General features: G+C 46.6%; 1 protein-coding gene across 24 annotated transcripts in view; it reads left to right on the top strand.

The window, feature by feature from the left end:
- PPP1R12B (protein phosphatase 1 regulatory subunit 12B) overlaps positions 1-24194 on the top strand; it is a 209199-nt gene that overhangs the window by 52173 nt on the left and 132832 nt on the right. For 20 of the 24 annotated variants that reach the window (XM_060125997.1, XM_060126005.1, XM_060125964.1 and 17 more), the window contains 10 exons: positions 3856-3974; positions 10235-10394; positions 11562-11706; positions 12736-12810; positions 14526-14605; positions 15269-15462; positions 20061-20173; positions 20383-20427; positions 22767-22967; positions 23943-24025. In XM_060125997.1, coding sequence (XP_059981980.1) covers positions 3856-3974; positions 10235-10394; positions 11562-11706; positions 12736-12810; positions 14526-14605; positions 15269-15462; positions 20061-20173; positions 20383-20427; positions 22767-22967; positions 23943-24025 — 1215 coding nt within the window. Of the gene's footprint in view, positions 1-3855; positions 3975-10234; positions 10395-11561; positions 11707-12735; positions 12811-14525; positions 14606-15268; positions 15467-20060; positions 20174-20382; positions 20581-21276; positions 22968-23942; positions 24026-24194 lie in introns of those variants that run through there. The other 4 variants (XM_060125971.1, XM_060126075.1, XM_060126100.1 and 1 more) reach the window with 4 other exon arrangements.

Below are 24194 nucleotides of genomic sequence, written 5' to 3'. Positions count from 1 at the left end.
GTCAGGGAGGTTATTTTTAAATAGAAAGAGACGTTGGCACTTAAAACATCTTTAAAATGAGGCAATTGAGTGTATTCTACATGAGAGTAAGTGTAGATTGCTAAGGCAAGTTCTCTAAATAAAATCATGATATGCTGTGGTCCTTTGAAGATGCAGTTGCTTGTCTTAAGGCCACTTTCAGTAGGATTAGAGCTCCGTTACATTTCATCTGTTCAGCAAACAGCTCTGCAGAGGCCTGGGAATGGCCTCCCACAGAAACTACTTTGCCCGGGTGTCCTGGGGGAGGGTGCCCAGTGGGGGAAGTCAGACAACGGCAGGGTCAGAGGCAGAGAAAGATCAGGCCGAAGCACTGGTGTTGACTGGGCTTCTTGTTCTAAAAAGCGGGTGGCTGGACTGGCCCCACCGCCAGCAGGAGTCAGCAGCACGGTTTTATCCTGTCTCCGTTCTGGTTCCGTGAATCAGTCGCCTCCTCTCGCCGGGCTGCCCCTTCGCAGGGTCTCACGGGAGGGCTCTGATTCTCAGCCTAACCCATTCACCAACGTTCCGATGCTGAGGAGTTAAGGTGGCTTCCTCAGAGGTTTCCATTTTCACTTGAAAACTGTATCTAAGAAACATTTATAGAACATGTTAGTCCCTCATCATTGATATTTGATTATTTGTTCAGGTGGCTTGTTTGTGATTTTGAGCTATCAAATCTCATCAATTCAAGGATTTCACTTTTCTCCATTGGAAGGTAACAGGCAGAACTCACGCTTGGAATTAGGGCCCCTCGTGTTGGCGTGATCCACGGAGGCTCTTTTTTCTTCCTTTTGTGAAACTGAGTACAGAGGATGATTGTAAATGCTTTTTCACGGTGGTTTCTTTATCTCATCTTTGTGGATGAACATAGTTCCTTTGGAAATAAGTTCACAATTTAAGTGTCTCTTGCCCAAATAAATATTACCTTGAGTGAAATGAATTGATGAGAGTTACTGTTTCCATACAGGTGATTACTAGTCAGACATGAAAGTCTGGCCAGGAAAGATGAGCTGGACCAGACCCCCTTTGTGGTGGGGTGGTGGGAACGGCCCTCCTTATCTTCTGCTGTGCGTCACCCTTAGACGGTATCCACTTGACCATCTTTACATACTCATCTGTGCAGCAGCATTTTCTGGACAACGAAAGAACCCCGTTGCTTATGCTACTCATTTTGGTTGGCTCACCTCAGGGCCTCTGAACAGTGTTTCAGATACGATTAGCATTTGATCATTTTGTCATTTTTCTTTTTGTATCTTTTTTTTTTTTTGGCGGTACGCGGGCCTCTCGCTGTTGTGGCCTCTCCCGTTGCGGAGCACAGGCTCCGGACGCGCAGGCTCAGCGGCCATGGCTCACGGGCCCAGCCGCTCCGCGGCATGTGGGATCTTCCCGGACCGGGGCACGAACCCGTGTCCCCTGCATCGGCAGGTGGACCCCCAACCACTGAGCCACCAGGGAAGCCCCTGGGGACCCAGGTTTGATCCCTGGTCAGGGAACTAAGATCCCACACGCTGCATGGTGCGGCCAAAGATAAAAAAATAATAATAAATTAAAAAAATCCTACCTCATAGGTTGGTATGGATTCTTGTTCAGGTAAAAGTGTGAAGCTAGAGAGGTTTTTCCTGTTTCCTCCTCACCCTTACAATGGTTTAGGAAGGTAGCCTTACTTAAGAAGAATCTCTTTCTGAACCAGATTACTTTCTAGAAATGAGTCTTCCTGATCATGGGTCTAAGAACTTGTCGGAAAAGGGAAAAGCAGGGGCCTGTATGCCCAAGTGACATTGTGCCTGATCCAGTAAAGAATGGAATGGGTGTCAGAGCAGAGTGGCTAAGATGTTTTCTTTATTTCACGTAGTATTTGTGGGTTGCCAAGAGAGGAAAGAGCACGTCAGACCTCATGGCAGTGATAGCCATGAGAAGGGCACAGCTGTTGCCCTGAAGTAGCTTCCAGCCTGGTGGGGCAGCTGCATCGAGACCCGCGTGTGTCACGACAGGAGCGCGGACTTAGTGCTGGGGAGGACTGAGTTCACGGAAGGAGAGGGCATGTGTGGTTGGTGAGAACAGGCAAAGGCATTTTCAGTGGACCTTGAAAGATATGAAAAGTTTCTAGCAGGGAAAGGAGAAGGGGAGGGTGTTTCATCAGTTGGGAGAAACTACTCAATCTGTGGGAGAGACCGGGCGACAGTGGGGTGTGTCTGGGTTCAGTGAGGCATCGAGTTTGATTGGAGCAGAGGGTACAGTTCCATCCAGAAAGCATTTATCGAGTGCTTACTGTGTATATTACTTGCATTTTGATTTTTCAGGGTTGGGGAGGTGTAGTTGAACATCCTCTTTGTCCTGAAGGGGAGAAACCAAAAGAGAGGAGCTCTTGATTAGGGAAATGAGGGGCAACAGATGGACAGAGGACCGGGCCTCAGTACAATTAAGAAAACACGTGGAGCAGGTTAGCCTTGGAGGAGAAAGAGTTTGTTTCTGTCTGAGTCTGTGAGGGAAAGATGGAGAAAGCTGAAAATGAGATGAGTTCATATATGTGGAATCAATCTGTAAGTTAAAAACATTTATTGAAGCTCTATTTATACTAGGTACTAGGCAATGAGAAAGCAAAAACGTGGTCTTGATGTAATCTTTGTTGATTCTCCTCTGCCTCCTTGAATACAGTGGCCATGCGTTGATTATCCTCTTAAGATCTTCTACAGTGTCTAAAATGTGGTACCTTTAAACGCAGGAGGGGACCAGTACATGCTTACTGAATTGTTGATTCGTTGAAGTTTAATTTAAACAGTTTTTCTTTCTCCTTTAAATACTTATATTTGATAGAGCTCCCAGCATAATTGGGATTCTCACTGGCCCAAAAGTAACTTGATTTAGTGCCAAGGTGAACTAGACTTGAATTCAAAAGACTGGGGCATAACCTCTGCCATTTGCCCCCTAATAGTACCCACCTTGCCTACTTCATAAAATTGTTTAAGACTCATTATATAATTTTGTATATAATACTTGTATATATAAGTATACAAGTATATATATATAAGTATATATATATATACTTACATATATATAAGTATATATATAAATATATAATTTTGTATATAATACTTGTATATATAAGTATAAAAGTACTTTGAAAATCAAAAAGGATCTATGTAAGGTATTAAAATTGTCAGACCTTTCTTCTTTAGGATCAAGTATTATATTTCAATATAGAATTTAATCATTTAGAATAGAACAATTTGTTTCCTCAGTAATTTAGTTTCTTCTTAGAGTGTAGATTTCATATACCTGGCTGGTTGAAGGGAGAGTTCTATGAAGGCGTAATTTAGGCAGATTGATGAAAATTTTAATTCGTCCTTTATTTTTCTGTTTTCATGCCCCAACACTACTTAATATACTCTTAATGTGGCATTGGGAAAGTTTCTGTGAGAATTACTTCTTTACGTGTCTTCTGGGAACTCTCATTCTCCATATTACAGGTGTAGTAAGTCCTTTTGGGAGCCTGTGTTTGGACCCCAGGGATGGTGGGTGAGCTTTAGGGCTGCATGTCTTCCTTGTGATATTTAGAGAGTCTCTTGCTGTCCACTGGGAATGAGAGGGTGGGGGTTAGGAACATGAGTGTGAAGGAAATCCCGCTTGTAGGCATTGTTCTTACCAAGAAATAGGGAAGCTTTTGATCCTAATTATTGAAGGCTAGTGGAGTTAGAAATTAACAGTGGAATACCTTATCTGGGACCACATTAAAAACTCCAGAACAGAGGCCGTGCTCTGCATTGAACCCCAGGGATAGGAGTGTAAGCTGATGTTAGACTGGAGAGAGAACCTTGATTCTGGATCTTGTCTGCACAGGTATTTCATTAACCATGGAGCCAGCGTGGGTGTTGTGAACAGTGAAGGGGAAGTCCCCTCTGACCTCGCAGAAGAGCCTGCCATGAAGGATCTTCTTCTGCAGCAAGTGAAGAAGCAAGGTAAGCTAGGGGGTAGGTGAGGCTCTGCTGTGCAGGGCCGTGTGCTGTAGTGTGATAGGAAGGTTGGGTCTACCCGCACAGCATTAGTCATCATTACCCACATCACATACCCTCTTAATACTCACACAAGAATAGGCCAGATGCCGAAAGGAGGGCCAGTCCTTCCTTGTTTTTTCCATTCTGGGGCTGTGTACCCATTGTGCAGTTAGGCGACCTGACTGTTGTTTGATGATGCAGGTTAGACTGAGGAGGGGCATGAGCGTGTCCTACTCTGTGTACACGGTGTGGACTTTGCTCCACACTGTGAAGTCTAAAGAAAGGATGAGATACAGTGTCCCTTTGAGTACTGGCCAAATTCTGCTTATGACTTTGCATCTTTTCTCTTGATGAGAGCTGAAAGTGGTGCTGGTTGAGGTATTTATTGCAACCTCTGAAATGATCTTTAACCATACTAATCATGAAAATTATTTTGGTAGTTTGTCACGGTAAGGAAGCTAACTTAGAAGAATAAACTCTGAAAGAACTTATTTTATATTTTCAGAAGAATCCATTTCAGAGACTAGGTCAGGATTCTGCTACTGGAGGTCTTTGGGTTCTTTTAGTTAAAAAAGTAGCAAATAACACTCGTTAGTTAGCAGGGAGGACAGGTCTTAGGGCGTTTGCTAGAACCACCACAAAACTCTGTGGACATGGTTTATAGTGATGTGTAGTCTTTCTGTTAAACCACTTTACCCACAATCTGCAGTTGAGTCCAAAAGATTTCTCTCCAGTGACCTTTTCTGACATGATGCTTTAGAACAGTCAGGGCCAGTCCTGGCCATATCCGTTTGCTCACATGTTATCCAAAGCTGCATTTGCACTCCTACAGCAGAGCTGAATAGCTGTGACAGACCAAATGGCCTGCAACGCTGAAAACATTTATTTAATATCTGGCCCTAAATAGAACGTATGCTGACCCCTGCCTTAAAATAATGATGTTCTAGGGCAGAAAATACTTGTATGAATACTGTGTATAGTTTTTGTGTCATATTGAAATGAAGAACTTTATGCCTAATTTACCATCAAGTGCCACTCAGCCTTATCTCCTCAGATTGGTGTTACAATTTACAAGTGACTTCTTAAAAATAAACTGGATTTTTAATAGTAGTTTTGATTTTAATTTCTGACTCTTCCATTAAGGAGTATACTCTGTTGGAAGAGGCATTCATATGTATGCTTACCTTTGCAGCACTGTTAACTCTTTGTGTGTGGAATTCTGGTCTGTTCCAGATCAGTTATACCCCTTTCAGTTCATCGAGAGGATGTAATAATTGTGAATACAATACATGTGCACCCAGCATCGGAACACCTAAATATATTAAGCAGATACTGACAGAGCTGAAGGGGGAAATAGACAATAATACAATGATAGTATCCTGCTTTCAACAATGGATAGATCATCCAGGCAGAAAATCAACAAAGAAACGCTGGACTTAAACTATCCTTTAGACCAAATGGACCGAGTAGACATACAGACCATTCCATCCAACAGCAGAACAAACCTCCTTGCCAAGGGCACACAGAACATTCTCCAGAATAGGTCATATGACAGGCCACAGTACACGTCTTGGCAAATTTAAGAAGACTGAAATCATACCAGGTATATTTTCTGACCACAGTGGTATGAAACTAGAAATCAACAGCAGGAGGAAAACTGGAAAATTCACAGACTGTGGAGGTTAAACAGCATGCTACTGAACAACCAGCGGGTCAAAGAAGAAACCAAAAGAAAAATCCAAAAATATCTTGAAACAAACGAAAATGAAACACAACATTACCAAAACTTGTGGGAGGTAGCAAAAGCAGTTCTAAGAGGGAAGTTTATAGCGATAAATGCATGCCTTAGGAAAAAAGAAAGATCTCAAATAACCTAACTTTACACCTCTAGGAACTAGAAAAAGAAGGACAAGTTAAGCCCAAAATTCACAGAAGGAAGAAAATGACAAAGATCAGAGCAGAAATAATTGAAATAAGAGACCAGAAGAACAATAGAAAATATGAATGAAACTAAGAGCTTTTATGTTTTTTGAAAAAATAAACAAACTGACAAACCTTTAGCTAGACTAAGAAAAAGAAAGAAGACTAAAATAAATAAAATGAGAAATGAAGACATTACAACAGATACCATAGGAATACACAGGATCATAAGAGATTACTGTGAACAACTGTGTGCAAACAAATTGGATAACCTAGAAGAAACGGGTAAATCCTCAGAAACGTGCAACTTACCAAGACTGAATCAGGAAGAAATAGAAAATCTGAATGGATCAATAACAAATAAGGAGATTGAATCAGTAATCAAACAACAAGAAAAACCCAGGACCAGATGGTTTCCCTGGTGAATACTACCAAACATTTAAAGAAGAATTAATACCAGTCCTTCTCAAACTCTTCCCCAAAAATTGAAATGGAAAGAACACTTTCAAACTCTTTTTACAAGACCAGCATTACCCTGATAACAAAGCCAGATAGGTACACTACAGGAAAAGAAAACTCTAGGCCAATATTCCCAATGAATATAGATGCAAAGATTCTCAACACAATATTAGCAACCTGAATTTAGCAGCACAATAAAAGGATCACACACCATGATCAAATGGGATTTATCCCTGGGATGCAAGGATGGCTCAACATATGCAAATCTATAAAAGTGATATACCAATTAGTAGAATGAAAGATAAAAATTATATGATCATCTCAACAGATGCAGGAAAAGCATTTGACAAAATACAACATCCTTTTGTGATAAAAATTCTCAACAAACTGATTGTAGGAGGCATGTCCCTCAACATAATAAAGGCCACATACGACAAGCCCACAGTTAACGTTATACTCAGTGGTGAAAGTTTGAAAGCTTTTCCTCTAAGATCAGGAATAAGACAAGGGTGCCCACTCTCACCACTCCTGTTCAACATAGTACTGGAAGTCCTATCCAGGCAAGAAAAAGAAATAAAAGGCATTCAAATCAGAAAGCAAGGAGTAAAGTTGTCTTTGTTTACAGATGATACGATCTCATGTATAGAAAATCCTAAAGACTCAAACAGAAAACACTTAGAATTAATCAACAAATTTGGTAAAGTTGTAGAATACAAAAATCAGTATACAGAGATCAGTTGCGTTTCTATACAATAATGACAACCTATCTGAAAAAGAAGTAAAAAATACATTTCCATTTACAATGGCATCAAAAACAATAAAATACTTAGGAATAAATTTAAGGAGGTGAAAGATCTGTACGCTGAAAACTGTAAGACTCTGATGAAAGAAACTGAAGAAAACACAAATGGAAAGATATCCCATGTTCATGGATTGGAAGAATTAATATGGTTAAAACATTCATACAACCCAAAGCCATATATAGATTCAATGCAATTTCTATCAAAATTCCTGTGGCATTTTTTGCAGAAATAGAAAAACAGTCCTAAAACTTGGTATCACAAAAGACCCTGAATAGCCAAAGAAAGAAGGCAAAGCTGGAGGCATCACATTTCCTGATTACAAACTATAGTAATCAAAACAGTATGGTACTGGCAGAAAAGTAGACACATAGACCAATGGAACAGACTGCAGAGCCCAGAAACAAGCCCTCACATATACGGTCAACTGATATTTGAACAAGAGAGCCAGGAGGACTCAATGGGAAAAAGATAGTCTCTTCAATAAATGGTGTTAGGAAAACTGGATAATCACATGCAGAAGAAGGACATTGGACCCTTATTTTCATGCTCACAAAAATTAACTCAAAATGGAGTCAAATTCTGAAACTATGAAACTCCTATGAGAAAACCTTGACGTTGGTCTTGACAATGATTTTTTTGGATATTACACCAAAAGCACAAGGAACAAAAGCAAAAATAAATAAGTGGCTCTACATCAAACTAAAAACTTCTGCACAGCAAAAGGAACAATCAACACAATGAAAAGGCAACCTATGGAATGGGAGAAAATATTTGCAAGTCACATATCTGATAAGAGGTCAATATCCAAAATATATAGGGAACTCATACAACTCAATAGCAAAAAACCAAACAATCCAATTAAAAAAGCAGAAGAGCTGAATAGAAATTTTTCCAAAGAAGACATACATTTAATGGCCAACAGGCACATGAAAAGATGCTCAACGTCACTAATCATCAGAGAAGTCCAACTCAAAACCTTATTGAGCAATCACCTCACACCTGTTAGAATGGCTGTTATCAAAAAGACAAGAAACAGGGCTTCCCTGCTGGCGCAGTGGTTGAGAGTCCGCCTGCCGATGCAGGGGACACGGGTTTGTGCCCCGGTCCAGGAAGATCCCACATGCTGCGGAGCGCCTGGGCCCGTGAGCCATGGCCGCTGAGCCTGCGCGTCTGGAGCCTGTGCTCCGCAACGGGAGAGGCCACAGCAGTGAGACGCCCATGTACTGCAAAAAAAAAAAAGACAAGAAATAACAAGTGTTGGCGAGGGTGTGGAGAAAAGGGAGCCCTCCCACACTGCTGGTGGGAATGTAAATCGGTGCAACCACTGTGGAAAACTGTATGGAGGGTCCTTAAAAAATTAAAAATAGAACTACCATATGATCCAGCAATTCCACTTCTGAGAGTATATCCAAAGGAAATGAAATCAGAATTTCAAAGAGATATCTGCGCTCCCGTGTTCAATGCAGCATTATTCACAGTAGCTGAGATAGGAAACAACCTGAGTGTCAGTGTATGCATGAATGGATGAAGAAGACGTGGTATGTGTATATATATCTATTTATACTGTAGCTAATAGAATAGTATTCAGCCACGAGAAAGAAGGAAGTCCTGCCATATATGATAACGTGCATGGACCTTGAGGGCATCATGCTAAGTGAAATAAGTCAGACAGAGAAAGACAGATACTGTATGATATTGCTGGTATGTGAATCTAAAAATGCAGAACTCATAGAAACAGCAGAAAGGGGGTTTGCAAGGGCTGGGGAGTGGGGGAGATGTTGGTCAAAGGGCACCAACTTCCAGTTATAAGATGGACAAGTTCTGGGGATCTAATGTACAGCAGGTGACCATAGTTAACAATAGTGTATTATATACTGGAAAGTTGCCAAGAGATCTTAAATGTTCTCACCACAAAAAAGAAATGGTAATTATGTGAGGTGATGGAGGTATTTAATAACTGCTGTGGTAATCATGCGGTATATAGGTGTTGTACACCTTTAACTTATACGAAGTTATATGTCAATTAAATCTCAATAAAGCTGTAAAAAAAAAAAAAGAAGAAATAAAATAAATCAGTTACCTCTTCCCCCCATCCATCTCCTCAAATCAGACAGATAATCCTCAGGTAGTTCCCAGGGTCCCATTCAAGAACTGAGAGGGAGGGGAGCAGACCATGCACAGGTAAAGCCTGCCAATGAGTGTGAGACTCCTTGGGCGGGGGTGTTTGTCCTAGGAACAGGTCATTATTTTATGCAACAGGGAATACCCCACCCCAGCTCCTTTTTACTGACACAGAGGTTAGAGAGTTGTTGGCTAAAGGGAGGCACCCTGGGATTTCCTCCATAATGTTTTAAAGGGAAACAAAATCCACATTCCCTTGGACGTTTCACTGTGCATCACCTCTCCTCGGCTCTGGGGCCTATAGCTTCAGTCCGTGTATTTCCCTACACAGGGGAATGAACTTCAGAGGTAGTTAATTTTTTTAAGTATATTATACCTGAAACTAAGATTTTTGATACCAATCCTAAGGTGTAGTGAGTGGAAAAGAGGAGAAGACGGGGACCTAGGATATCAGCGTTCTGGTGACAGCTCTGATGTGTTCTGTGGCCTTGAGTGAGGCACGTGACCTTTGTATGTTTATTTCCTCATCTGTTAAGTGGGGATAGCAGTATCTATTATATTTACCTCAAAGGATTGTGGGGAAGCTAAAATGGTATAACATGTAAAAGGACTTTGAAATGTGTACTTTGTACAAATACTATAATATAAAATAATATTCCCTTTGGTTTTTATGTTCTTAAAACTGAAAACACTGTTAAGTATGGTCCCTTAATGGATCTGCCATCAAGTACTATTTAACCTGGTGATTTAACCCTGATAAAACTACTGATGAGTCTGTAAATGTCATGGCTCTTCTAAATGAAGATAAATCTGAAGACGACCCCACTTGATGACTAACTGCCGTTAGTGGTTGTATTTAGGATGTGTTTTGAATCTAAGGGACCTTTGATGATGCTGGCTCTCTGGATCTGGTTTCTGCAGGGGTCGATCTCGAGCAGTCGAGGAAGGCAGAGGAACAGCAGATGCTGCAGGACGCCCGCCAGTGGCTCAACAGCAGGAAAATACAGGATGTGAGGCAGGCGCGCTCAGGGGCCACTGCCCTCCACGTGGCTGCCGCCAAGGGCTACTATGAGGTCCTCAGGTAACGTCCACGCACGTGGTCTGGGCTGCACAGACCGGGAGAAGAGGAGTTGGTTTGGACGCAGGATGGATTAGGTCTTCAGCTGTGCTGCGTTTCTTTGCTGCTTCCCTCCTGGGCCGCGCAGTCTCTCCTTCTGTGTTTGCTGGTACTCTTCCCCTCCCTCCTCCCGCCACACCGCCCTCTAGCTTCTCCTGACGGGTCTAATGTGAGGCAGAGTTGAGCTGGACTGGCCTAAGGGGACCTTGCGTGGCCGCCTCCAGCTCCACAGTTCATCGTTAGCACCCCTGGCACCTCCCCTTCTGGTGACACACAGCACAGAGCAGACTCGCCATCCTTTTGGTCCTCTTTGACTCGTTAGATTAATGACACAGGTCTCGAGTGTGCAGCGTCCAGCTGGAGTAGGATGGTCACACGTACACGAGGAATCTGGGCTCTTCTCTGCCTGTTCCCCTTTCCCTTTACATCCTTCCCCGCTTTGTGTGGCTCTGCTCCTGGGCTTGCCCAGTACCTGGGCTGCTGGTGGCACCGCATGTGTCTTGTCACCAGATGCTCTCACTGCCTCGTGTTCCACCCAGTACGAGCTTCCTAGTCTGTGTGGTGAGTGTCGGTGCACCTTTCTGCCTGGCAGCATGTTCACGTGCTCGTTTCTTGGACGGCGTCTGGAGTCCCACGATGTAGGCCGCCTGCGTCCGCCCGGTGCCGCTAGGGCCTCAGGAGTCACGCTGTCCTCCACGCACACAGCTGGGCTGTAGCCTTAGCGTTAGCGAGCGGCCCCTGCACATGCTCCCGTGGAGTCGGAGTTGCGAGCGTGGTGTCCGGGAAAGACCAGCCAGAGAGCTAGTGAGAGAGTGAGAGAATCAGGTGTCCGACAGCCGCTTCCTGCGCTGGAAAGCTGACAGCACCCCCTGACGGAGCTGAGCTAGGCGCTGGCTGGCCTCAGGTGCCTGCGTGGTGGGACATGGGTGTGCCACGGAGCACCGCGGCCTCTGGCCGAGGGTGGTTGAAGCTTACCCGTGGCGGCTCTCAGGCAGTAGCTGGCGCCGAGCTGGGCCGTAGCGGCCGGGTGGCGGCGCAGGGCAGGGCCTGAAACGCCAGCTGGGTGGCCGCTGGTGTGGCACAGAGCTCTGCCACCGAGCACGTAATGGCTGGTTTGGGGTTTCTCCTCAGACTTTTGACTCAGGCTGGCTATGAGCTCAATGTCCAGGACCGCGACGGCTGGACCCCGCTCCATGCCGCCGCACACTGGGGGGTGAAGGAGGCGTGCTCCATCCTGGCAGAAGCCCTCTGTGACATGGACGTCAGGAGCAAACTGGTTAGTGAGCGTCACCCTCTAACGGGGCTCGGGAACAAAAGGCTTCAAGTCCCTGCTAAGTGACCAGGCTTGCTGTCCAGGCTTGGGCATCCCTGGTAGCTGTAGTTCTTCTTCCCGCCCCGTTATCCACGCAGACACGTTGGCTTTGTAACATCAAGCTCCACTGAGCCGCTCTGCTGCGTCTGTTTATGCTGAAGCCCCTAAAGCAAACACACAGGAAAAAAAAAGAAAAGATTTTTCCCCGTACCAGAAATGAGCAGTGGGGAAGCCCAAGGCCACTATCTGTGGTGAACTGTGACATACTTTGGTTTTACTTTTAATTCAAAGACTTAATAGCTGAGCCCTAGTCACATCCAGTTGTTAAAAAACGTTGTAACGATGAGATCCTGCAGTTTGGCTGAAAGTCTTCTTCAGCCGCGCTTGAAGCGATACAGAAGTCCTGCAACTTCTATCCCTACATCTGCTGGTTTTCTAGGAATCCAGAGACATGGCGTTTTACTTCGTAGATGTTCTTATCTACCTCCCATCTCTCCGGACCCAGGGTTCATTCTCACATTATGGGTTAGGGTCCTTAACTGCGCTGTTTCCTAAGAGACAACCCTTCTCTCACTTAAAGGGAGGTGATTCCTGGGACTTAGTCTTTAGTGCACCCGTGCCCTGGACCTCCTTCTGAGGCTTCTAAGAGCCCTTTGTTGAATTTATCATAGCAATCAAGAGCATTTTAGAATAGGTACAAGTAGAGATTTCAGTTGATCATTTGCCAAGAGGCAATAAACATTAGAAATAATGTGGTGATTTCCTCCATACAGCTTTACAAAATATAAAGCCCTGTATTTTAGGGTTTGCTGTTTCTTGTTGTGTTTCCTCTGGGATAGATGAAGGTATTACCACGGTGTCGAGTAGACTAGTCAGTGAAGCAGCTGTCACTGGAGTCAGAGGCATACAGTGGACATCCACTAGTTCTCTGATAAAGTCCCGTGATCGCTGCGTCTGCTTCCGATTGGTCATGGCGCCCCTTTTCTCTGCCAGGGCCAGACACCGTTTGATGTGGCTGACGAGGGCATCGTGGAGCACCTGGAGATGCTGCAGAAGAAGCAGAGCGTGGTGAGTCTGGGGGGACAGTCCACGCCACAGGCCACACCAGCTGTAGTTTGTCCGCTGAGAGTGGAGTTGGACGTCCCTGCATTCCAGCAATGGCAGTGGTTCCCTCCAGAAATATCCGCAGAGTCTGTTAGAAGAAAATATACCAGAAACTGTTGTTGCTAAAGTTCTCTTGCTATCTCCTCCTTATCTTAGAGCCTTCAAGCAGCTGAAAGGCAAACATGGCGACGACGACTCTAGTTACCCTCGAGCTCTAGAAAATGAGCGTGGTGTGTTCAAGTCAGAAGTTTTTGCAAATAGGGGTAGAGGACACCTCATAACTTTTCCTTACTGACTGAAAGGACTTCTTTGTTGAAAGAAAATTGATTACAGGGAGGGATATATTTCTTAAAAAGCAAACAAACCCACAAAAACGAAAACATTTGGCATTGGACAGTGCTTGGTCAGTGCTTCATATTTATTCCGTTCATCAAATATCCAAAATTCAGTCCTCTTCTCCCTCTTCTTCTAGATCTTTGATGGTTTGGTTGTCTGTGCCCTTCTGCTTCGTGCAGCACAGGAGGACCATGTAAGCATGGTACCCTCGTCCAGACTGCAGGGTGGAAAACCCTGCCAATACTCGAGTGAACAGGGAGTGAGTCACACTCTACCTGAAAGAGAGAGGAGGAGTTAGGTGAGGAGGATAAAGTCAGTCACATTAGGGCCTTGAGAATCTCCTGTTTAAGCAGAGTAGGACAGAAAAAAATCACTAGCTTTCCTTGTGTTTTCCTTTGCGTGGGCTGTGGCTCAGGGCACATGAGCTCGAGTTCAGGAGAATGTGAGAAGCTGAGAGCAGTTCTGAATGAAAGACCCGTGTGGTTCAGTGACGGGACAGATCAGCTATCCTGCCCTCCCCTGTGCTCAGCACCGTCTGGACTGGGGAGTAGAGACGCTCATTTCTTCAGGGCTGGCTGGGAAAGCTGCAAACCCAGAGTGCAGACGCAGCTTGCGGTTCAGTTGTCCCCTCTGATGAGCAGCTGGAATCGATTTCTGGGCAGCAGCAGCCTTCCTAATATAAGATGATCATTTGCATGGTTAGGTGTTTGTTGTTTTTTAAATTTTTTATTCTGAAATAATTTTGAAGCTTACAAAGACGTTGTGGAAATAGTAGAGAGTTCTCGTGTATCCTTTACCCAGCATGGTTCGGTCTTTGTACATGAGTAATATCCTCACTAAATAACATTTCTATGCTACTGGGAATGGTGCCTGCCTTTGCCCCCTGCATAACTTTGGGGTCCAGGCATTTAAGTACATTTTGTCTAGAGCAAGTACCGGACAGTTTTTTCCAAGGGCTTATTTCCTATTTGGCACCTGCTTCTTCTTTAGAACTGTTGCCAACGTAATTCAGTATACGGATCATGAAGAGTTCTTTCAGAGGTACTTCTGGTGTTTTATCCTTTACACCTAGGCTTTTTGGGACGATTGGGTTTGGATATTTGATGGGGCAGTTTTCATTGAAGCTCTAACGCTGTGGATTTCCTCTTATTGAATGAGAATCTTCCTCTGTCATTATCTTCCAAGGAGACGCAGCACACAGCTGATGTGTCTCCCTTCTCCCCAGTCCTCTCCCCCGCTTTGGTGTTGGTCCGGTAACAGGGGCCATTTTAGTTTTTCTCGTGGCTGCTGATTTTTTACCAATAGTCAACATCTTCCCTTTGTTCTGTTTTCTCAATTTCCAGCTTCGAAGTGAAAAAGAGACACGGAATAAGCTCATTGAGTCGGACCTGAACAGCAAGTTGCACGGTAGACTCTTTAAGAAGTAAGATATTTGGGTTTGAGAAATGTGATGAGCCCTGCTGAGTGTGACACGTTTAGTTTGAGAATTTATCCAGTGAAGAGACCCTGTGTTTGTAGCCAAATGATCTTTAAACACATGGGAATGTTTGAGGGGCAAGGAGGTGAGTGGCATTGACTTGGGGGGGGGGCACTGAGAGTGGGTGGGCGTGTTTTAAATTTGTGAATTAACGGAGACTGTGTGCATTGCTTTTTTCCCGGCTGAAGGGTTCTTAGTCCCAACTCCTTCCCTACCTAGAAGGTCTGAGCTCAGGGGCCGTGTCTGTTCTGTTTACACCATACTGTCGCCTGGCATGGTCCTGGCGTGTGAGAAGCACTCAGTAAACATTTGTTAAATGATTAAAAAGTATTTACCTGCTCACTCATCATGAAGATGCACAGCCCTCCTGTTCCTGTGTGTTAAACTTGCTGGATCTTCTATCACACTCTCAAATCCAGTACCAACCCGTAGTCAGCAGAAAACCCAGGATTCAGAGGAATACGGACGTAAAGGAGGGTTTGAATACATCTCTGTTACTGCTTCCGCACAGAGCTTCATGGGCTTGTCCTTCTCATACCGGATCCCCAGGGAGTGTAGGAAACGGTGTGTCCTTTCTCAATTGCGCTCAAATTGTCGTCTTTAATTTAGCAAAGAGAAGATGCTCTATGAGGAGGAGACACCAAAGCCCCAAGAAATGGAGGATGAAAACAAAGAATCCAGCAGCTCCAGCTCAGACGAGGACGAAGGTGAAGATGAGGCTTCTGAGTCAGAAACCGAGAAGGAGGCGGGTGATGCCGAGACCCTCTGTCTGCAGAGCACGGGGGGTCACTGCTTGTCACAAGGCAGGTGATGCCAGGGCCCTCAGGTGGAACCGATTCCCTAAATAGAACCTCCAAGTCTTTTTCTTTTTCCTTCCCATTATGTGGCACTCCTTCAATTCCTGATGTGGGGATTGAAGAAGGAACAAAATCGTATTTACCCTTATGACTCTTATTGATGATATACATCATATGGCGCTCCTTACGTTTGTTATATGGCAAGACAGGAACCCCAGCGGTGAGAGTTGGGTGCTGGGCATGGTCAGAGTGCCAGGCTGTACATTAGCCTGAGGTTTTGATACACAGTAAGGCCAACACTTAGGAAAGAGACACACGGGGCTTTGCTGAGTAGAGGTTCCCCTGCCGCAGAGTAGTCCTCGTGGGTAACTGGGAGCTCGTGATAAACTCAGATTTCACCCGCCCATGTCCTGCAGTCACCGGCATGTTATTTCTTCAGACTGGTGTCCACGGGAAGATGCAGTGTCTTCAGTGAGAGGACCAAGTTAGAGGGAAGAGTCCACATTCAGTTTATGTCAACAGTAAAGTCTGTGTTTCCCTCTGACTCTGCCCTCGCCGGCTGCCCATCACGAAGATGCTCAGCTCTTTCGGTTGCTGGGCCCCAGCTCTTGTAAAGTGGGTCTGCCTTCACTGACGTGGTTTCTCTCAGTTGCAGGAGAGCACTGCCTTTGTCCGTGTCTCCGTCTCTCAGAGGAAGTTAGAGACCCTTTGCTTGTGTAGAACAGACGGGCCCAGCTAGGTTTGTAGTGGAGGAGACGACCTTTTGTTCACTAAGTCTTGCATTGCTGTTCCTAAGCAGGCACAGCTGGCTCTGGAAATGCCAGTGTAGTGTCTGGCAAAATCTGTGTGTGTTCATCTTTGTAATATTGGTATTGTGTACTGAGTGCTTACATGTTTTAGGCTTCCAGTATTGTCTGGAATGAGCATCTAGACTTGTTCTGTGCCGGATCACTATGTTAGCTACCAAGGTGTTGGTGGAGTGGGAGGGCACTGCCTGGGCTACTGAAATTACCCACGATGCGTCCCCAGGCCTCAGATCTCTTGCTCCCTGCAGCCCAGCTCCACGTTGCTATTGGGGTGAAGCACCCCACACCCCTTGATGATGCTGCACTCCTGTTCAGAAACCTTCCATGACCACCTTCCTGACTCTGCCTGCAGAGTAAGTCCCAAGCCCTGTAGCCCGGCCTTCAAGACCTCTCATAGTCTAGCTCCAGCTGACCTTTCCAGTGTTGTCTGTAAGTGCGGATGTGTGCTATCCAAGCTGGATCGCTGGAGTTCCCAGACAAGCCTGAGTGTTCTACCCCTGAACGGTTATTCGTGCTGTAGAACTTGTTCCTGGCCATCAGATGTTTATTGCATGATTTCCGTCAGAAGCTTTAGGGTCTGCCAGATTGCAGAGTCCTTCTCTAGGTTTTTCCCGTGCAGGAACCTGCAGAGGAGGGACCCCTCCCTGTGCTCTCCCCCCCCCCCCCCCCCCCGCCGTGTGGCCCCCAGCACTGCTCATTCCTCTCGGTTGCAGCGCCCTTGGGCTGGGAATTCCAAGCGTGTCACTCCCAGGTCTCAGCACTGCACCTGGCACGTGACAGGCAGCCGCATCCACTGAACGTTTTGTTGAATGTATCTCGGGGATGTAGGGGGATAGGAAGGCGTGTACATGAGTAAAGCCCATGTCACGTGAGAGAGAGAAATGCAGCCAATGATGTTCACTAGTCCAAAACACTGCATTGAGTTTGGGGGTTTATTGTGACACTTTAGGGTGGAGATCAAGGAGGCGGAATAGAAAGACACAGAGCTCACCTCCTCCCACGAATACATCAGAAATACATCTACACATGGGACGGTTCTCACAGAACATAGCAACGCTTCACATTTATGCAGTGCTTATTTATTTATTCATTTGGTTGCGCCATGTCTTAGTTGTGGTGGGCGGGCTCCTTAGGTGCAGCACACGGGCTGTGGCACGTGAACTCTTAGTTGCAGCATGCGGGATCTAGTTCCCTGACCGGGGATTGAACCTGGACCCCCTGCATTGGGAGTGCAGAGTCTTATCCACTGTGCCACCAGGGTAGTCCCTATATACAGCTTTTGAATTTGCGACACACTTAACACATTTTTATTTAATCCTTACACCCACACTCTGAGGTGATGTATTATTGCCTCCACTTTTTAGAATGGGAAAGTGACACCGCAGGTGAGGCGACTTGGGGCTCACAGCTGTGGGTGGAGTGCCCGAGCCCCCGACTTTGATCTGGGCTCCTCGGAGTAGCAGGGGCAGAAAGCTCACGCTGGGGGCAAGGGCAGGATCTCCCCAGGGGAGGGTCGTCAGAAGAGAGCTACATACGGGATCTGGGAGGTGAGAGAGAGTTGGTGGAGGAGGGGTGGCCCCAGGGGATGTGTGTTTCTGCGTCGGGAAGGCCGGGCAGGAGCGAGGAGGAGACCGAGGCTCCAGCGGGTCAGTCTCAGAAGCTGGCGGCGGCTGTGGGCTTCCCTGCGCACTTCTGTCTGCGGACATTTTACTCCTGACTCAGAGCCTGGCTCAAAGCAGCGTCCTTTGCGAAGCCCTGTCGTCACAGCTACGAGGTTTCCTCCCCTCTTCTGACTCCTGTAGCTGTGGTTGGAGCCTTTGTGTTGCTTGGACTACTTAGCGTTCGTGTTACCTCGGTTCTCCTCTTCGTCTGCTCTGCTCTCCCCACCAGCGAGCTGCGGGGCGCTGGGACACAGCGTGTGTCCTGCTGACCTTCGCGTCCTTCCTGGTGCCCAGCGCCGGGCCTTGTGCAGGGCAGGTGCTCGGCACAGCCTGGCGGGGGCGTGGGGAGCGGGTGGTGCCTGAACCTCCAGGTGCCGCCTGGCGCGCGTGCACACACTGAGCAGGCCCTTGTTGAGTGCATGTCTCCTCTTTTTAAACCTCCACAGGTACAGCCTCATAAAATGACAGTTTCCATGTGTGTTACGTACAAACGTAGTTGTAAGGAATGTTAATTATATTTTGAGGTAAATGTAAGCAGTTTGACTTGGATTTGTTTTTCCCTTTCTTTTACTTATTTGACGTGTTACTTATCTACTGCTGCATAACAAGCCATCCCAAAACTTAGTGGCAGGTAGCACAACTCTTTGTACGCACCCAGTGTCACAGGTTGGTAGTTGGGGAAGGGCCCTGCCGGGGCGGCTTCTCTGTTGTCCGTGTGGCGGTGCCGGCACACTCACGAGTGTGGCGAGTTGGTGCGTGGCTGAGGGGTGGCCTTCTCCCTTCCTGGTGGCTTGCCGGGACGTCTGGGGCAAATGGGCCGTGTGTCTCTTGTCATCAGGCAGGCCAGCCCCTGCTTCACACGGCAGCTGAATTCCAGCCATCATCAGAGGGGGCGAGCTCCGCGCACACGCACTCTCCAGGCCTCTGCTGTGTCCCGTTTGCTGATGTCCCAGGGGCCGCAGGAAGTCACAGGGCCAAGCCCGGAGTCAGTATGAGGGGTACTACAAAGGGTGTGGACTCACCAGGAGTCAGCCTATGACAGTGTCAGTGAGGTTTGGCAGTGAGGTCCATTTCCTGGGGGTAGAGACCTTCCGACTGTATTCAAAGACTGCCTTGAGTATTCACAGTAGCCACAAAGACAGTGACGTTCATAATAATAAACTGTTTTCTAGGGACTTAATATTGAGTTATGCAACTTAAAAACATTTTATCTCTAATCTGTACAGCAACTCACAAGACAAGAATTTGAGTCCCTGATTTATCAGTGAGAAAATCGAAGTTCAAATATGCTAAGTAACTTGCCCAGTGTCCCACATCTAGGATGTGGCTTAAAACTGTCCCGTAGTTCATGAGTGGGATACCCTGGGGCTGTGTTTCTGGAGTCCAGGGACCAGAGGCCCAGCAGCCGCTGGACGCAGGCAGACGGGACTTCTATCAGCGCCCCGTGAGGGACCCCTCCCGCTTATGTCACCACAGTGTCCTACATGACCTTCTGGCTTTATTTCCTGTTGTGACCCCAAGAGCCCTTGTCACTTGGTGGCTGCCTCTTTCCTGACCAGCGGACGTGGGTGTTGTGACTTCCCGGCCCTTCTTCCTGCTGCTCTGTGCCCTCCGGCTTCCCCCACGGCATCTTCCCTACGTTCCCTCCCTCAGACGATCTGCCTCTTCTCTGAACCCCCGGAGCACTTGCTGATTTAAATCAACCAGTTCAGCACCGGACGTCTTTGACCTTGTGTTGTTACCATGATTATTTTACGTCTTACGTCTCTTCTTTTTGTAACTGCCTAGAAAGCAAGGTCTTTCTTATACCTTCTCTGGCTTTTCCTGCCCAACCCTCCAAACAGAGTAGATTCTTACTATGTACTTCCTGATGAATTTTATATGTGACATATAGTGTCAGCTATACATGTGGGGATTAGAATTGGCACCTGTCAAGACAGGAATTCCACTTGAGTCTGTTTTCTTATAAGAGACAGTGGTTGCCAGAGGTTTCATAGTAGTTTGAATCCCAGCATTACATGGCCCTAATGATCTGTTTTGATAATGGGTAAACCCTTTCTGTTAGCTGAAAAGTACACATACACACGGATAAGGTTTTCATACTTGTACTTGTTGCTTCTCTTGTCTTAAATAACAGATAAAAAGCCGGGAGCCATCGTCAACCGTTCCAACTCCGAAAGCAAGAGTAGTGCCGCCGAGCAGACACCAGCACCAGCGCAGATCATCTCCTCCACCTCTTCAGCCAGGAGAGTGAGTAGTTTGGAATTCGTTTGGATAGTTCCCACTATTGCGGTAACGTACAGTTAGAAAGGCCCTAAAGGTACATTCATGCTTTTTTTTTTTCTTTAAATTGAGTATAGTTGATTTACGATGTTGGGTTAGTTTCAGGTATACAGCAAAGTGATTTGGTTATACATACATATATATCTTTTTTTTTTCACATTTTTTTTCCTTTATAGGTTATTACAAAGTACTTAGTAGAGTTCCCTATGCTGTACGGTACAGTAGGTCCATGTTGTTTATCTATTTTGTATATAGTGGTGTGTATCTGTTAATCCCAAACTCCTAATTTATCCCCCCCTCCTTTCCCCTTTGATAACCATAAGTTTGTTTTCTATGTCTGTGAGTCTATTTCTGTTTCATAAATAAGCTCATTTGTATCCTTTTTTTTAGATTCCACATATGAGTGATATCATGTGGTATTTGTCTTTCTCTGTCTGACTCACTTCACTTAGTATGATAATCTCTAGGTCCATCCATGTTGCTGCAAATGGCATGATTTCACTCTTTTTTATGGCTGAGTAATACTCTGTTGTATATATGTACCACATCTTTATATTCCTGCCTTAGTCAGCTCAGCTGCCATAACAAAATACCACAAACAGGGTGGCTTTAAATAGAAACTTATGTCTCACGGTCTGGAGGCTGGAACTCCAAGATCAAGGTGCTGGCAGGTTCATTTCATGGTGAGGGTGCTCTTCCTGGCTCTCAGACAACCACCTGATCTCCAAGTATAATCACACTGGGGGTTAGGGCTTCAGTACGTGGATTTGGAGGAGTGGACACGATGTTTGTGTCCATGACTTTGCCCACAGTATATTTTAAAAAAGTATAAAGCCATCACCAAACAAATTTGGCTACAGTGTGTTTAGATGACACAGGCCCTAGTAACCTGGGACCAAGGAAGTGTTGTCAGTTGCCTGTTTTCTTCGTATCTGAAGTTGAGGTGAGCGTATGTGAAGCTCAGTTGGGCTGGGAAGATAGCCAGCATCCAGCCTCGATTGTTCTGATGACTGCTCTTCTTTTTTTACTTCTCGTGTTCCATTTTACTTTCCTGAGTTAAGTCCTTATAGTCGATGATGAATGGAGAGCAGAGGTTGAAAGCACTTGTTGAAATACGTGAGTGCCTCCGGCAGCCTCCTCAGGCCACTCAGAAGCTGCCGGCTCCTCGCTGGTGATGCCGCGGCTTCGCAGCGTGTGGGATTGATGTTGAGGAGAACGGGCCCGAGCTCTTTGGAGTGCAGCTCTTGGACAGCTCTGTACTTCTGCAGATGCTAACTTACTGATCTTCCCAGAGCCTCGTGAATGTGCAGGTGGCATCCTGGTGTCCTTGTGGAGACAAGGCAGCAGAGGCTCAGCTGCGCGCTGGCTCCCGGGAGCGTCCAGTCTCTCAGTCCTGCGCACTCCCCCTGCTTCTGCGCGTGACTAAATCGCCTGCTTTTTTAAGAGGAAAAGTCCTAAATTAAAAAAGATACAAACGCACACCCATACTTATTCTACTTTGCTAAAAGAATGCTGGGAAACATTTCTCCCCTCAGAACCAGGTGGCTTAGAAAGAGCTGATGGGATCGATTCTCTGAAGCTGGAAGGAGTACGTAAATCTGTCCATTCAGACGGTCGGGTAAAAGAAAAAGCTAAGCATGGCTTTACATTTCTATTGCGCTTTCACTGTGCCAGGCGGTAGAGGTGGCCTGGTTCTGGAGAAAGACCGACGCATCTAGCAGAGCCCCCCACGGCCCAGGAAGAGGCCCACGGCTGCTGGTCTGTAGACCAGATGTGCCCCAGCCTGGTCTTCAGGCTGACACTAGTCTGTGATGTTTTCTGTGGTTTATAGCAGGATGAGATAGTTAAGGACAATGGAAGCTTTCCATGAAGCCTTCTTTTCTAATGTTAAAATTACTTCTCTCTCTCTCTTTTTTTTAGTGAAATGATGGTACCGGAAATGGTAATCCATTTCTGAAAGCTGTTCTGGCAAAATTTAAAAACTGGCAACTCTGTGACTTGTACCATTTTTTTTTTCTTTTTTAATTTTGCTGCTCGCTGAAATCTGAAATGCTTAGAACTGCTGCCCTCGGTCAAATAAACCATTGTCTTGAAATAAGCAGTTAGAATTTGAGTGGAGTGGCCTTTAGCATCTGTGTGCGTGTTACCTTCCATCAGCTTGCCGCAGTCTCATCACAGGACCTTGAAACATAGCGACACCTTGGCCCGCCCTGTGTTTCCCAGTGTCCACATGTTATAAGAGGGGTAAGCTCCTTGCCAGGGTTGAAGATGGGCACGTTGAGGCCTGGAGAGGTGAGGTGTCCTGTCCCCAGGCACACAGCGGACAGGAGGGGGCGTGTCACCAGGCCTGGGTCAGCACTCAGCCTGCTGTCGTACTCCTCGAGCAGCTCTGCCAGGTGGGAGCTTCTTAGGCTGTCTCTGGCCCAGGAGAAAGGGAGCCCTGCGCGGGCCTGGCCTGCCGCATGCTTCTCCCTGCTCCGCCCCACATCGCCCCACGGAGCTCAGCTGGGGACGGAAAGACCCAAAAGGACCTTCCTTTCCTTTGCTTCGTCCCTCGTAGTTCTCCGGCCTTTTCAACAAGCCGGAAGAGCCCAGAGATGAGTCTCCGTCTTCGTGGAGGCTGGGCCTCAGGAAGACCGGCAGCCAGAACGTGCTGGGCGAGGCGGCCAGGTCCAGGGAGGCCCTGCGGGACCGGGGCGCGTCCATCCACCGCTCGGCCTCCAGCCCCCGCATCTCCACTGTGCTGGACACCAGAGAAAAGGTGCAGTTTCCCTCTGTGACAGTGCGACCTCGGGAACAAAGGAAAACATTTTCTAGTCCCTAATTTGATGCTGGAAGTACAGAGTCTTTAAAAGGAGACAGGCATGTTGATTAATCATGTAGCTCTTTGCTTGCTATTACTTGCTTGGCCAAGAAAGAAAGAGACCCCTTTTCCTTTTGGCATATACCTTCTGTTCATTCTTCCTTACCCTCCTTACCTGGGGCAAAAAAGTGGGTCAGAAGCATGAAGATTTGGATACAGCCTAAAAGGTTCCTCTGAACCAGTAACAGTATTTATTCTTTTTATGTTTAGAAGCAGAGTTCCTTGGTTGGGCTTTCAATCCTAATGAGGCTCAGGCAGAGTAGCACTTAGAGAAACAAATCTTAGTGTCTCATTTGTTCATTAATTGATGTATGATCCGGCTACTTCTCATCTGCTGTTCATCCAGAAGGAGCACGTTTCTGTGTCTTCACTCTGGTTCCAGAGTTCACAGGGCTCGCTCGGTGCACCTCTCTGGGGCTGGGTCTCCTTCAACCACAGACCCCTCGCTCGGTCCTGGGTTTCCGGAGACACTCGGGCCCGAGGTGTGTGGGCTGCATTAGCTCTGGGGCCCATTTGTACCCGAGGCTGCATTTTGAGGAGAAGAACTCGAGAGTGCAGTTGCTGTCTGTGGCTCTTCAGAAGCTCCCTGTCTCTGTAGGGCTGCTGCTTGGTGTGATAGGTGCTGCTCTTTCCTGTTTGATGGCCCTGGCTTTTCCCATGAGAACTATTTCCCTACATGTTGGTTTTTAATGGAGGAGAGTTGGGAATGAGCCTTTGAATGCTAACCTTTTTTAATACCACTCAAACTGGAATTGGTATTGAATCTGGAAGTAAGATTATATGGGTATATTAAGTTCTGCTTTTTTACCCAAAATGTTTTCCTCTGTGTCAGAACTCTGCCTTCCCTGTGCGTTCCTTGTTTTGATTTTACAGGAGCGAGAAAGCAGAAGCTCTTTCAGCGCACTGGGGCCGCGGAGGCTGAGCGCCGCCAGCGACCTGGAGGAGAAGGAGAACAGGTACTCCGCACCGGGGCCCCACGGCCGCCCTCCCACCCCGGAGCCCTAGCCCTCCGCCCGCGCCTTGCCGGTGCTGGGCCGTCAGCTCGACCCTCCCGTGTGGGTTCGCTTTAGTCCACAGCTGGCTCTGTGCACGTGGGGTCTGTGTCCACCGGAGGCTCAGGCGCTC

Source organism: Lagenorhynchus albirostris, chromosome 2 (genome assembly GCF_949774975.1).
Source record: "Lagenorhynchus albirostris chromosome 2, mLagAlb1.1, whole genome shotgun sequence".
NCBI classification, from domain to species: domain Eukaryota; kingdom Metazoa; phylum Chordata; class Mammalia; order Artiodactyla; family Delphinidae; genus Lagenorhynchus; species Lagenorhynchus albirostris.
This window is presented reverse-complemented; position numbering and strand designations above follow the sequence as displayed.